This window comes from Pieris brassicae, chromosome 2, assembly GCF_905147105.1.
Source record: "Pieris brassicae chromosome 2, ilPieBrab1.1, whole genome shotgun sequence".
Taxonomy (NCBI): domain Eukaryota; kingdom Metazoa; phylum Arthropoda; class Insecta; order Lepidoptera; family Pieridae; genus Pieris; species Pieris brassicae.
Window position 1 is genome coordinate 10878260 of NC_059666.1, and position 15336 is coordinate 10893595.

General features: G+C 31.8%; 1 protein-coding gene across 3 annotated transcripts in view; it reads left to right on the plus strand.

Moving 5' to 3' along the window:
* Window positions 1–12961, plus strand: part of LOC123720024 (diacylglycerol lipase-beta) — a 52704-nt gene extending 39743 nt beyond the window's left edge. For 2 of the 3 annotated variants that reach the window (XM_045676442.1, XM_045676441.1), the window contains exons 6-14: window positions 1273–1588; window positions 2472–2595; window positions 6571–6694; window positions 6987–7112; window positions 9230–9322; window positions 10924–11078; window positions 11260–11415; window positions 12284–12396; window positions 12787–12961. In XM_045676442.1, coding sequence (XP_045532398.1) covers window positions 1273–1588; window positions 2472–2595; window positions 6571–6694; window positions 6987–7112; window positions 9230–9322; window positions 10924–11078; window positions 11260–11415; window positions 12284–12396; window positions 12787–12961 — 1382 coding nt within the window. The remainder of the gene's footprint in view (window positions 1–1272; window positions 1589–2471; window positions 2596–6570; window positions 6695–6986; window positions 7113–9229; window positions 9323–10923; window positions 11079–11259; window positions 11416–12283; window positions 12397–12786) is intronic. The other variant, XM_045676443.1, reaches the window with a different exon arrangement.
* The last annotated feature ends 2375 nt before the right edge of the window (window positions 12962–15336 follow it).

Sequence of the window (15336 nt, forward strand, 5' to 3'; positions counted from 1 at the left end):
GAGTTTCTCCAAAATTTTAGTTAAGTTAATAATGAAGCCACTTTCATTCCATACTGTTAAAAATGACATATAAAATGTGTGTTAGTTTTGTTATTACAGACTTAGTCTATGTTAGTTATTGTTATTTCCGTTTCTTTGTGTTCTGTAGAGTTTTTGTGGCCCCCTTTTGGTTAAATCCTGGCTTTTATATTTGGATCTGTTGTCAGCTTACTCCATCCAATTCTCCCCAGAAGCCTTAACTATCTATTTTCCCACGTTTATTTTTCTTTGCATACTTTAGTAATATTTAACTATTAAGTCGCCTTTACACCTCACACTTTATAAACACTTTAAAATAACATCCAGCAATGCCGTAATATATTTATAGAAATTAAAAATTTATTGTATGTTTTGCGAGGTGAAATTCTTATTCTGGTTATTCGAAAATTCCTGATCTGGCAATTATATAAGCGGCAATACGCTCAATCGATCGCAATTACTTTGAACAGAATTCTGTCTCAGTTTGAGACGAAAATAGAGGACTGAAAGTCATGCCAAAATAAGTTTAAGAGCTTTTAAATGTTTCATTATATTTTTGTATTCTATAAATGTCTTAGAATATTTGTAAGGTTATTATTTCGTTGATATACCAGTGCTTTCACCTGTTTTCTTAAATTATACATTTCCAACATTTTGACATTTTTCTTTAACTCAATAGCGATATAGATGTCGCTACTCGATACCAATGTATTGTAAAATTTAAGTAGTAGATTTCATTGAATAATATATAATATTTATTTCCAACTCACAATATAAAGTATTTACAATTTTGTTAACCTACATAGTAATAATAATAATTAAAATTTAATACAAAATGAAAACAAAATTTAAACGTTTGTTCAGTGTACCTTTAGCGCTGGCAGTATTTCCTCGTTGTATTGCGATACTTATTCGTTTAGCGAGGAAAGCACCAGTTCCAGCCAACCTCAATCTTTAATTAGCGCCTCTGCACTTGAGCCACATGGCCCAACAGACTCTACTCTATTGTTTTTGAGCCGTTTTTTATTTTCCACCTACCCTGTAGCCAGCCCAGCTGTTTTGCTTGTCCGAGGGAGGTGAGACGGAGCTAACGTGTTCCCACAAGTAGCATCTAATACCAAAGCCTGTCTCATGTTACGAGGAGTAGAATTTCATATTACTTTTAATTTATATTAAATTACTTACTAAATTGAATACTTTTATGTCGAAAATTTATCTTCTATAAACCTTTTAATCCCATTTTTTCCTTTTCAGCTTTACTAAGCGCCCTATTCAGGTCGACGGACCTCGTGCCCTCAGACGTGGTCGCCGGCTGTGTCCTATTAAGGGTAAGACAGAAGCGCGAAACGCGAGAAATGCGGCGAATACAAATGCTCAACGATGAAGAACCAATATACACTACGGATGTGAACAAAGTGTTCTCTGAAACACCGCCTTGGATGAATTTAGATCACGCGCTGCATTATTTAAGGCTTTCAATTGCCGCCTACGGATGGCCGTACGTACTTTATCGGCATTGTTTCACGGGATTCTGCAAGTTGGCACGCCACTTGACCTGTTGCTGCTGTAGGTGAGTTTACTTTAATAAAATTGTAAGATTGACGTTTTTTTTGACAGGGGTCAATCAGGCAGAATGCTTACCTGATGTTAAGTGATACTGTGCCACCCACGAGCACCCTCAATACCAGAGGGCTCGCGATTGCGTTGCCGGCATTGTTTAAATCTAGACAGTGTAGACACATTTTTAACCGACGATTATTATATACGACGTTTTTAATTAAATGATTTGCAAATTGTGCAGTTATTCTCAAAATTAATTGCAAGAAAAGTAACTTTCGCGAAAGTTTAAACGAAGCATGAACGCAGTAAATATCGTTAACACACAAAATATTTTACTCGCGTAAATGTAAAAAATATTTCACCGAAACTGCTATGTGTATTTGCGGGTCTGATATATAATAAACATATTCTACCTCTAAGTGCTATGAGCCTACCAAAAACCTTTTTAAGAAAAAAATTATAAACATACGGGTCATGGATTTAAAAATACATAACCCGTAATTTTTACTTACCAACCCACCACTTTTTGATAACCATACTAGTATTGGAATAATTTTCAACCTTCAGTAGTTGATTACTATAATGTATAGTTATAATACGGGTAATATATATTTCTCGAATCAATTAAAAAAAACTGGTACTATATCTGATGAACAACTTTTATTTTGATATCCAATTTACCAGTCAACGAATGCTGAGACGTAAGAAGCACTCAATATAAATAATATAAAATATATTATTTTAATTCATAACAAACAAATATAGTGTTTAGAATATTATTACCATACCTACATAGTAATAATAATTTAATTCTATATTGTCTTAAAGTTAGGGTAGATTTCCCTAAACTTATCGTAAATAAAAACACAGTAATAATATAAGTATCCTTTCAGGCCAAAGAATACAATTGTGTCAGACGACAACTGCTGTCTCTGCCACTTTGCTGGAGTTAAATACATGTCCAAACTATCTGCTGATGACATCGTTTTTGCATCATTCAACAACCGAGTTTTCGAAGTAAGTTCACAAGCGATTGCTTAAAAATTTAGATTTTGTTGGGCTCTATTGCATACAATATGTCGGTAGTCGCCCAAAAGTCTGCAAAAATACTAAAATAGTTTTATATTTGTTCAAAAGTGTGTGTCATACTTGTTTGTATGCGAGTAGACCAATTTCATTTTCACAGGAATCGCACCACAATACAAAACATTTTTGTTTCGTTGATATACACAGAAAGGCTACGTTTGCTACGTTTTTTAGTTCAATTAAAATAATTGGGGAAATAAACAAGAACTAAGCTTAATCAAAACAGACTGTTTTTTATAACTTTTTATACAGTTATTATACGATTTGTATAAATATACGTAAGAGGTCCCTATGTAAATGATGTTATCTTATATATTATGATTCTTACAGGCCTGAATGAACAGTTAAATGGTAGTCAATACATATAAACGAGAAGACACAAATATTATTTAATAATGTGATACTATTTATTTATAAAATTATTATCGAATCTTACATTTTTACAAGAAAATACTTTGAATTAAATCTAAAAATTATTCGTGTTAATTCAATTAAAATGTCCAAGAAATGTGACACATGGAATGCTAATCAATCGAAACTTAGACCTCCAGTTAAAAGTCGATTGTCTGAGTAGAACCCATGCGAGTTCTGTATAAGACTTACTTAGTATGTATAACAAAATCGTTTCTAATTTTCTACGCAAATCTTAAAAACTACACAACAGAATTTGATTCAGTTTCAAATAGACCGAGTTGTTCAAGAGGCTTTTTTAAATGTATAACTATGTGTAAGAGTTTTTAATTTATTATAGTAATTATACAATGAGCAGTGTTGGCCTAGTGGCTTCAGCGTACGTTTCTCATCCCTGAGGTCGTAGGTTCGCCGGCTGTGCACCAATGGACTTTCTATTGCGCATTTAACATTCGCTCTAAAGGCCTTAGACCCAAAAAGTCTACGGCGTGCTTCAGGCACAGAAGGCCGATCATATCTACTTGCATATAAGATTAACAAATGATCTTAAAACATATCCAGAAATCTGAGGACCAGACCTAAAACCAATTGCCACTGATTTATTTCTATTTTTTAGTAATTGTACAATAATTACTTTTCTTTTTATCTTTTACTATCTGCTATTAATTATTGTCAGTACATAATTTTTACAACCAGTCAAGCAGTTTTTCACTTTATTATATGTACAAACATACTAAAATCCAAATTATTCTTCATAAAGTAGTAAATAGACGAAACAAAACTGTTTTTTACAAAGAAAGAAAGAATGAAAAAACTTTTTTTTTTATATAAAATTATATTTAGCTAAAAAGAAAGTACATTAGATAAGCCCCCACACTAGGATTCCCTGTGTCCTGGGCAGCCATTATCTTCCTTTTGACATGTTAACGCTACTTGACAATAATTTCTACAAAACAGATTTTATAATTAATCTATTGTTTCGCAATAAATATATTTTCTGTTTCAGCATAGAACAGGTTGAGTTGTTTAAGATTGTTAGTATGTATGTAATGTCAGAAATAATGATAAAAAGTGTTTTAAATGTATATTTATCTTGTAAATCCTAGGCTCGTTATTCTCTCTTCGGCGCTTTTTAACCTTTCGCATTCATAACAGTGTTTGCTTAAAAGATTAATATATTTGAAACGTTTGTTCAATTCAAAATTCAATCAATTTCAATTGGATCGCTCGTTCGGGCATTAGTTTGGTATCCTGTTCACATTTAACATTAATTAAAGTCAAATGAATACAGTAATTATTGATTTAATTGGTGCGAAATCTATTTATTTTGTTTAAGGCTTTGTGTAAGAGGCATCCATATTAAACATGTTTCTTGTATGTACTATAGGCTTATTAATAGGTTTACTAACAGCTGTCAGAGTCGTTTAATAAATAAAATTCTTTGTAATGGTACATTGATCATGACGAAATTCAGTTGAGATTATGAAGCTGATTTTAAGAAACAAAATCGAGTAGGTTTTGTTTAATTTACGGGAGTCACAATTAGCACAAAGTTTCTGAATAACGCCTTAAACTAATAGATCATAAGCATCTTCTATTTGGATCTGTGGAGGACATATGTATATTTACTTAATTAAACAACATTTGTTAACATTAACCTCCTTATAAAGAATCAGTCCCTTCTTTCTTAGAGTACTTTCGCTCCTTTCCGACAAATTATGTTTTTGCTGTTATGATAAGAGATACGCTTTGCTATTATACTACTTTTTTTATGAGGATAATACGTTTACATATCTTATTACTACATTACAAAAAGCCGCTTTCCGCCATCTGTACGCATCTACTACTACGCTTTTCTATAATAATAGCCTTTTATTGCAGATACTTTTACACTTAAACACTTATATTTCTAACTCAATCTTTTAGGTATCTGTGTGCCCTTTTTTGCAAAGGCCTCCTCCGAATCCCGCCATTGCTAAATCTATCCACGTTGTCTTCCTCTTTTTCGCTTTGTGTACCTTGGGCACCAGTTTAGTTTAGTTTATAAATATATATACTTTTTTTTTAAAGATTATATTCGTCTCATGAGTCAATTGGCAATTGACCGAACAATATAATATTTTTTATTGTGGTGTTTTTGTTACAACGATTATCCGGTAAACAATATAGCGACGCAATTGTTATCATATACAGTAATAACGAGCGATGACCCTGAGCGCGCTTCCTCAAACATTATTTTGTAATTTTTTTGTATAATTTTGGAGCGATTTTATCTTCGTGGTCTCTGATAGATTAAAATCTGAAAATGAAGCTTATTACTATCTTAAAGTCTTCGACAATATCGCGAGATAGGTAATAATGTTCGTTAATAGTATAATAATAATCTTTATATAATTTTAATAATACATAAAAACAAAATCTCTCATTGAACTGTTATATTTTTTTAAAATATTATTGAGTAAAATATATATATAACTAATACCACTAAGGGTTCATTGCAGTACAAATTTTAAATTCCATATAAACTAAAGAGTTAATACAAAAAATACAATCAATACAAAAAACCTAACTCAAAAAATAATTACAACAAAGAAAGAAAAAAACCTTTTTATACCTTACATTAGATGTACTCTCTCAAATTAAAGCACTTTCGTCTCTTTCAGTTAAATTGTGTTTCAGCCATCATGTAGAGAGATGGGTTCTTTAGTCTAAACCATTCAGGTATAAATAAAGGGAATACACTATAACACATAGCCATCATGTTCTATTTTTAATAACCAGTCCGCAGACCAGGAAACCACCGCCAAGTTTAGATTAATCCTGCCAAATTAAACAACTAATAATGCATACGCTAAATTGACTCATGTTTAGTCTAGTTAATAATATAGCAATGTTCAGAGCGGCACTCGGTCCCTACAGGGATCCCGCGTTTAATATTGAATTGCTAGCATCCCAAGCTCGCAAGATCAGCGATCGATATAGAGATATACTAATATATTGTAATAATGGTGCATCATCATATTTTTTTTACTTTTCAAAAGCGGTGTTAGATTTTTACTCGTGTTAGTATTTTTTCTACCGGTGCGCGAGTCCTTAATGCAGGAGGCCTTCCAACAATCGCCGTAGGCCTTCCAACAGAGCCTTATCCGCTTCCCAACATGCCATGCGACGGTTACGTCCGTTCTTAGTTTGTAAAGATACACAAAATATATACTGAAACAGCAAGAACCCTTCAGTAACAGCTAGGAGAGATCGGTTCCAGTACTTGCAGAGATTGGTAACCATCCCTTCTTTTAGACTTATAAGCTAAGAACTGCCTCGAAATATGCAATATGACTTCAAAAACACCTTCCCCTTGACATACAAGTGATATGTAACTTCTAGAAAAGCGATTAAAGAGTAGAAGTTTCTTTATATAATTATTCTTCTTAATTGTTATTATACTTCTTAACTCTTCTTTTTTTGATATATTGTTAATAAATATATCTTTTACAGCTTCCATTCTGTGTGATCGTGGACCATGAGCGTGAGAGTATAGTGGTCGCAATCCGCGGCTCGATATCACTCAGTGATATTTTTACTGACTTTACAGCTGGTTCCGAGAGGTTCGAAGCAGATGGTAATTTATTTATACTTATTGCGATTATTCCTTAAATATTTCTTCTTTCTTTCAATTTCTACAGCACGAAATGAGAGGTCATTTATAAAATTGAAATTACTTTTATATACGGAGGCAGGAGGCTTGCCTGATTTTCAGTGATACCATAGACACTTATATTGCCAGAGGGCTTGCAAGTGAGTTTCCTTCTTTTTAAACGAAACGTTTATTACGTAATTTTATTCCAAAATCTTTTTAACAAGAAATTTCAATATTACTTTCTATGGTTTTTAATTTGATCTGGATTCTCTAGGTTTACCTGAAGGCACTGCGGCTCACAAGGGGATGTCTATGGGAGCTGCGAAAATGCTGCGACGTCTAAACCCAGTGCTTGATCGGGCCTTTCAGCAGTTTCCGCATTATGACCTAGTCCTTACAGGTTAGTTCTTAACAAAGAAATCACTTTACTAACATTGGCCTAGGTTTTATAAGTCCGACAAACCAGTTTCGCGAGCCAATCTTATTTCTATGTATACGATCTTCTGAACAGTGTATGGAATATAACCTGGGTGTCCTAGGTTGAGAGTTACTCAGCGAAATAATTACTATTTGGGTAGGAAGGTCTTAATAAATTAATTGTTTACTATTCGTAAATTTGGCATTGGTATTTTATGTACGACAACTTTGTAAAATTTAAAAAAACTGTATTTTTTTTTATAGAATTACAAGTCTATCTGTCTCTATTTTGTTAATTTGGCTAATTTATTCATTAAATATCATAGTGAATATAAGTAATATATAAGCAAACAAAATTTAGCTTAGAGATAATATCTTATAGTCAACAACTACAAAATCTTTCTTCTTAACAATATACATATGAATGATCCCTGATGTTAATGATTCATATATCATATTAAGACGTATCATCAGAGAGTTTCTAATTATTATGTAAGAATAAAATAATTATAAAGGGTAATTCGCATAATTTCCAGCCAAGCTACTAATAATATTTATCAGAATTTATCCACTACGTTTCGAGTGTCTTATCGTATCATTCATTATCAATAAAACAGTTTCGTTAATTAGATAGATAACTATTTCACATTACGTCTATTAAACTTAGGCTATCTACTCTATCTACTTCCGCAAAGTCGGTGTAAATATCCCATATTTTTTTTACAAAATTATTGATTTTATTTATTTATAAAAGCTAGCCAAACCAAATACATGAAGAGATTGAAAATTTTATATAAAATCTCGATATCAAAGTGTGTGGGGAGCACAACTACGGATATTATATTTTTCTGTTACTGTTATAAAAACAATTAATACACCTTAAGTTATATAAAAATGTTATTAGCATTTGAATACTTTTGTATTGTGTACACCAAACGCTAGACAAAACTAGCTCCTATATATCCTTTGCTATATTGATTAACATAATATTATGTCAAAAGAACCATTGTAACAAATTGTATTTCGTAACTATTGTTTCTTGAGTTTGTAGGCCTAATTCAAGGTTGTTCACCTGAGTTCTGTGAAATATAACAACTGTAGTTTCCTGTTCCTGTCTAAATATAACGACGGCTCTTTGGTGAAAGACTTGGTCGTTTTAATTGCGTTGTTATAATCCCGCGAATTATGTGACGAAATTCATTAATAATGAAAAATGAGAAAAACGGGGGTTTCCAGGATGTCAATTATATTTTTTGTAAGTCGTAAAATATTGGAAAACATGTTGTTTTAATATTTTGTCATATTTTTATGTCTCATTTACTACCAAACATACGTTTAGTAACAAAAGAGTTTTTAAAAGTCGACTTAATGTCCTACTACTTTTGTAAAAAAATATTATTCTATAAATTATTATTTGCGTGAAACATTGTAATTAATATTAATTTGATAACGTAATTATATATTTCAATAATGTGATATTTTATCACTACAAATAATATAATGATGTGACTCATAGTGTAACTTCTATGTAAAATTCCTTATTAAGACAAATTTGCATGCTATGTGTGTCAGAATATGCGAACTTTACTTTTTTGTATCATTTGATTGTACCACCATAACATTGTTGTACCATATTCTTGCATATGAATAATAATTATTGTGATGTTTACATATACGTAATATATTGTTATAGTCATGAAAAAAATCGATAGATATTTAAGGTCATAAAAGCTATAAAGAATATGAAATATTATCATATAAGCTAAATCATATCTGTTAAGCTAAAGATAATTTAGCTAAACACCTTAATCTCAGAATTGGTTGGAATTTAATAAGTATTTATGTATCGGATAGTTCATTTATCGACGAAGCCTAGTAAAATCTATGTATATAGACGGACGGAATACATTTCCAACTAAAAGAAAATAATTACAGAAATAAGAAAGAAAACTAAAGATATTAATTTGCCAATTATTTTTGTATAATTATGAGTATGTTTTGATAAGATCGATGAATGTTTCAAGGAATAATGATTATTATTATTAATATAGACGGTTAAAACCTTTGATAATTACCATTTGCGAACGCAATTATTCACAGGTCACAGCCTCGGCGCAGGAGTGGCCGTCTTGGTGGGGATTAAGCTGAGGCCGAGATATCCGCATTTGAAAGTGTTTGCATTTTCTACGCCAGGTTGGTAATTAGCATTATTGTAAACATATGAAATTATAAATATTTTCGTAAAACCAAATAGGACGGGGAATTTTTTGTAGTTTCCATTGTAGATTTTTTATGAACAAACGATGGCATAAATGCCTATGCCGGGAGCGCGTCACATGCCTCCCAAAATATCTCGAAGTTTCGACTTCAAAATACAGAACTGTCTTATTACTAAATATTTTTATTATTTTGTCTTCAAAATAACATAGTAAAGAGGTACATCCTTGAAGAAGGGCGTTTAAACTCAAATTGTAAAGCTTTCAGTTTGATTATAAAACGTTTATTTCATAATCTTAAGACAATCATAAGTCCATATGGTTATTAATGTGTTAATATCGTTAATCTAACCTACTAAATATTACATTAGTAGGTTAGGTTTTAAGTATATTCAGTCATAAAATTAAAATAGGCACATGTAGTCCATTGCAATGACCGATGTATGGGCAATCCACCGTTCCCGTTATTACGGCCAGCATGCTGGTAGGGCTCCCATATAGTAGACTTTAGACTGGATTTTAAAGGACTTCAAGTTTTAGAATACTTCTCTTCACACAACTATTGCTCGCGCCACTTCATCCAAGTGGAATTAAGAATTTGCTTACGTATAGATGTTTTGCTTCGATTTCGTTTTTATTCAATATCTCGTATATATAATTAATAGTGGTTTAAAGTTTGGATGAAACTTTTATTGATTATAATTAGATAACTTGAACTTCGCCTTTGGTATATAATAAACTTATCAATCGGAAACAAAAAAACTTAGCAACGAGGAAAAAAATATGTAATTTATTACGTCAATTGTGAATTGTAAAAAACTAACGAATTAGCTAATTGACGCGTTCTTTTTTCCACGGATACGATTTATATTATTACAATTTAATATATAAAATGTCTCGTTTGTTTTTCTTACTGAAAGTTGATGTTCATGTAAGAACAATTAAAAAAAAAAGTATTGTTGAAGAATTTTCGGTTGAAATTGAATACAAAGTGAATACGAAGACTTACAAACAACAGACGGCGTAACACATTCAAAAAAGGTAAAGTGGAAATTGGCCGGTCACATTTTCCGCGTTTGTGATGACCGATGGCTCAGAAAGACCCTTCTTGGAAAATGGCCCAAGGGAAAGAAAGAGAAGACGCCCACCAAAAACCTGGGAATAAAAGAGATAGAAGAGAAGGATAGGAAAGTGGTAGCGCGGATCCGTCGGAGGTCGTCTAATATTGAACATAATGATATGGTCTTAATATAATCCTGATTATGTACTAGTCAGTAGTGTGTCAATAATAATATCTCTCAGTAAGCAAGACTGAAACATCAAACTGTTCCAAAAGAATACTGAAAACCTTACAAAGCCAGATAGACCCGATTACAATATTCTTAATATGCAAAGTTGTTGCCAGACCTTCAAATTCATGTACACTGAAAAAGAACAAAACCGTGTCTTAAATCTAGTGAACTCTTTTCAACGTTTAAATAAAAAAGACACATATATCTTTCAAGTGTCCAATCATTTGTGGAACATACATAAACTTTAAAAAAAACACCTTTTAAAATCGGATAAAATTTATTTCAGCGGGATTAATAAGTCGAGAAGCAGCGCGCTACACAGAGAGTTTTGTCCTCACGGTGGGAGTTGGAGATGATCTAGTCATGAGGCTGAGCGTCCACAGTATAGAAAATCTACGAACCAAAGTCATACAGACCATACATGCAACCAAATTACCTAAGGTATTAGACAATAAACTTTAAATTGTTATGTTATAACTTATAATATGACAATAATATAGACATTTGAGCTGTCAAAAACTGCCATTATAGTAATGACTTCAACGAATAAATAAAATAAAAAGCTTTCGTAAACTTTTTGTATAAAATCCTAATACGAGAATAAATTAAATCGTGTTTTTAGTATCGAATTATGCTGAATGGTTTCGGCTACGCGCTCTTCGGAGTACCAGCTCGGGACCTCGAATCAACGTGGCGAAGGCCCGAGGACCTTGAAGCAAACCATTCCGATGACTCCACTGACGCACTGCTGAGCCAGGGCGTCTCCACCGTGAGTGCTGTCAGTAAAGCTCTTATTTCAGGTCTTGTGTGTTGTCGTCGTCATTGTTGTGACGTCATCATTGGGTTGTGATGTCATTGTGGAGGTAAGCTTGACCATTGGTTGGCTTGGGTCCGGGATTATCAAACCTCTGTATTGCTCTAAAAATCTCACTTTCAAGGCCGTATTTGTTTATACAATCTAAATCGAATATAAGATCCAGTACTGTTCCTTGATTAAATAAAAGCCTATATTTTTTAAATTATAAAACAAACGTCACCAACTTATTTATGTATTAAAGTTCACCATAATATTACGTATATAATGCTACATCTACAGATTTTACAAACTATATTTTATTAAATCCATGACAATTATGGTAAACATAAATGTTACAAAAAAGGAAAAATAAAAAATCTTCCTTCACTTCCAATTTTAGATTTTACAAGTAATTTTTTGCTTAATAATATGGATTAGGTCTAAAATAGGCACTTAACACTTGCTTTATTACTTGTTTATAATTATATTTATTATTCTTTTGACATATAAATGTACAGACAAAATCTTTCACTTCTCTTCGGACCCAAGCCTTTTTTACTAATATGCAATCGCTCTCATACTTCATAACGGTAAGTGATTACATGTTGTACCATATTAACACTTCCATAATACATTTGTTCTTGTTTTTGAGTGATATTTTTGTGTTTTCACATGTGTGTTTGCTTTTTGTAAAATATATATTTCGAAAATTAAAATCCAATCTATAAATATTCATAATGTTTGGTGTTAAATTTCTTAACGAAAACTTCCAGAAAGGTAAACAATGCAGCTTGTAAAATTAATAATTATATGTTAGATGTGTAAACAGCAAGACCCCGTTAAATTCCAGGAGGCTGCACTAGTGTCGAGAAACGTGTTCACGCGGAGGTTCTCCACAGCCCGTCTCTTCACGCCTGGAAGGATATTACATATAGTTCGGCGCAAGCGCATGGGCATTGAAAAGTACGTATTGTGTAATATAGTACATACAAATATAGCAGGCAGTTATTGAGTTTACCCACTGACCTAACTAAAGAAAAATAAGATTTCGCCAATCAAACCATTCTAAGCCCACTATTTAGTCACATAAGATTTCATGGGTCGATGTTATTTATTTGACAATATATTAATACTGATTGAATTTACACGCATCATTTTAGTGGAGAGACTAAAGAAGAAAGGTTAGTATTGTTCTCAAATCTCCAAATCACAAAATACCTCAAATGAGATTTTTAACTCCCAAGATTTTTAACAAATGTTTATAAAAATAATATTTTTTTATAATAATAATAATTATATATTTTACTTTAGATTACTAAACCATTATATATAATATATTCTCGTAATTTGTAGAAAAGTGCGTATCCAAGAACCAACGTACGAAATGCGATGGGCTTGCGCAGAAGACTTCATGGAATTACAGGTAATGCCGAGAATGTTGCTGGACCACTTACCCGAAAATGTACATAGGACTATTGAAACTATAGTTAAGGAAAAACACCATTATCGAGTAACTGCTGTTGTTTAGATTATGTGAAAAATTCTGTGTTGGGCTGGTTAAAAATTCTGTAGGTTCATCCACAATCGCATAAGACGCAGTTCAAAGTTAGTATCGCGTGTGTTGCCACGGTTACCATATTTTTTATAAGAAACATCGTAACCATGGAAATAAACGTTAAACCAGATTTTATGGGCAGAGTATGTCACTTGGGCTTAGATTGTAATTCAAAAACAAGTACAAACAAACATTATCATCTGTCAAACTGTAATTTATTGCTTTTTGACAGCTGTTGAAACTACGCATTCAGAGACAAGTTTACACATACTCACACATGTCAAGTGACTCGGATTTTGATAGTTGAAATGTTACTTCGATCTGAATTTTAAACCGTAGTCATGTCAAGACTACAGAGTATGGTCAGTTGAAGGTAACGTACATGTATCCAGTTTACTTAGAAATAGATAATAAGTATGGATGTATGTAGGAACCACAAGCGTGCGTATTTCATTAATGTTAGATGTTTTCGTAAATGTATAGCGTCTATGTCTACAGAAGTGAAATGTCTAATGCCTAATAATAATACATAAACAAGTAAAAGGCGGTTCAAAATAAGATTCGTTTCCGCTTTTATATATAATGTATATGATACCAATTGGTAATTGACCAATTTTATAATTTTACAGAAATTTTCCCTATATAAAATTTATCGCACATTTAACACAATTAGGTAAAATTAATACATTAAACCACATTTTCCACCTTGTAATACTTTTTTAAGCAAGTCTGCCCGAATATACACACACGTTTGTGCATTACTATGTCACGAAAAATTCTTAAGACAACCCCTCATTCATAAATATAAATACTATTTCAACTAAAACATTTCGTCTCTCTCTGTCAAATTATCTTTAAGCTGTGAAAAGAGTCCGAAGCATACGTAATACTTGAATTGTAGCGGATTATTGTATGAAATACAATAAACAAGTAACTGGAATAGAATTCGTGATATGTGGACTGTATGGGAAATTATATTGTTTTTATTAATGAGGGGTTAGACATTAGTACTCTCTTTTTGACTATGCGTCGTTGAACGAACAATGTAAATATTGTAAATATATAGGTTAAGTGAATTGTGAGAAGACTGTGATGATGTTTTTTTATGAGAAATATTCTTGTAAAGTCGCGGGGGTTGTGTAATGTGTAAAAATAATTTTGTAAAATCAGCTTAATAGGGACAAATTTTCTTTGCTCAATTGAAAGCAATTACAAAAATAGTTTCGAAATCGATGTGTGAATTGTTATCGGATTTCATGGCCGATTTGACTTTATGTCTAAAAAAACAATTTTTGAAGTGTCAGTCGGCCACGAAAACTACCCTTAGTACAATAGCTAGGAGTGTAAGATGTTACCCATGTCAATTAATTTAATACAAATTATTATTTAAGAATTTCTTACAAACCCTACTTCATATAGGCATATCCTAGGCGACAAGATAAGTTTTAAAATAATGTCATAGATATTTAATGGACTGTGGCAAATAAGACGAAAGCACGTTGTCTTTATCTAACATAAAACAATTCCTGGAGTTGGAAAAGAACGAAGATCTTTCTTAAACATACGGATGTTATTCATTTCAGTTGTAATGTAATTAATTTGTATTTTTTATTATAAAGGACCTACATTTTTGTACTTAATTTATTTGGAGTATTAATGAATGAATGAATTAGTAATATTAGTATATATTGGCCCAGCTCATTCTATGTCTATGGCTGTAGTATAAACCTATAATCTTTGGCCAAAATATTTTTAACTCAACAAATTCAGTAATTAATACTTAAGAGATTTTTTGCCTATTATTTATCATGCCTTTTTTATTAGGTAGCATTTTGTTACATTCCATTTTTATGCTTTTTTATTTATAGCGGTCTTGGTTAAAGTAGCTTGTACTACGGGAATTAACGCAATTGCAGCTACAAATGAGGGATTGTAGTTATTTGGGCGCCATTTTACGCCATTGCGTGTTTAATTTATACGTTATAGTTATATTTATATATAACTTCAATTGACAACATAAATTAGTTGATCTGATTTTTATGCAATAAGACAAATTTTGGTGATTTTTATGTTGCATGTTTGTTAAAATTACCAACGCTCTCATACGCGATACGTTATTCTTATAATTTTATGAAATGGCCTCAATTAAAAAATTAAGAATCTCAATATTTTTATTATGTGACACGAACAAAGTATATACTCTCCAGTATTTTGTAAATATTTTACAATTTTCTTGTCCACTAAAGTCTTTTACTTAACTCTTGTAAATTCGAGTATTAGAAGGACTGACGTCCTTTTCACTTGTACCCTAAATTAGGGCTTTTTATTCTCACTGTTTTAGGATAATT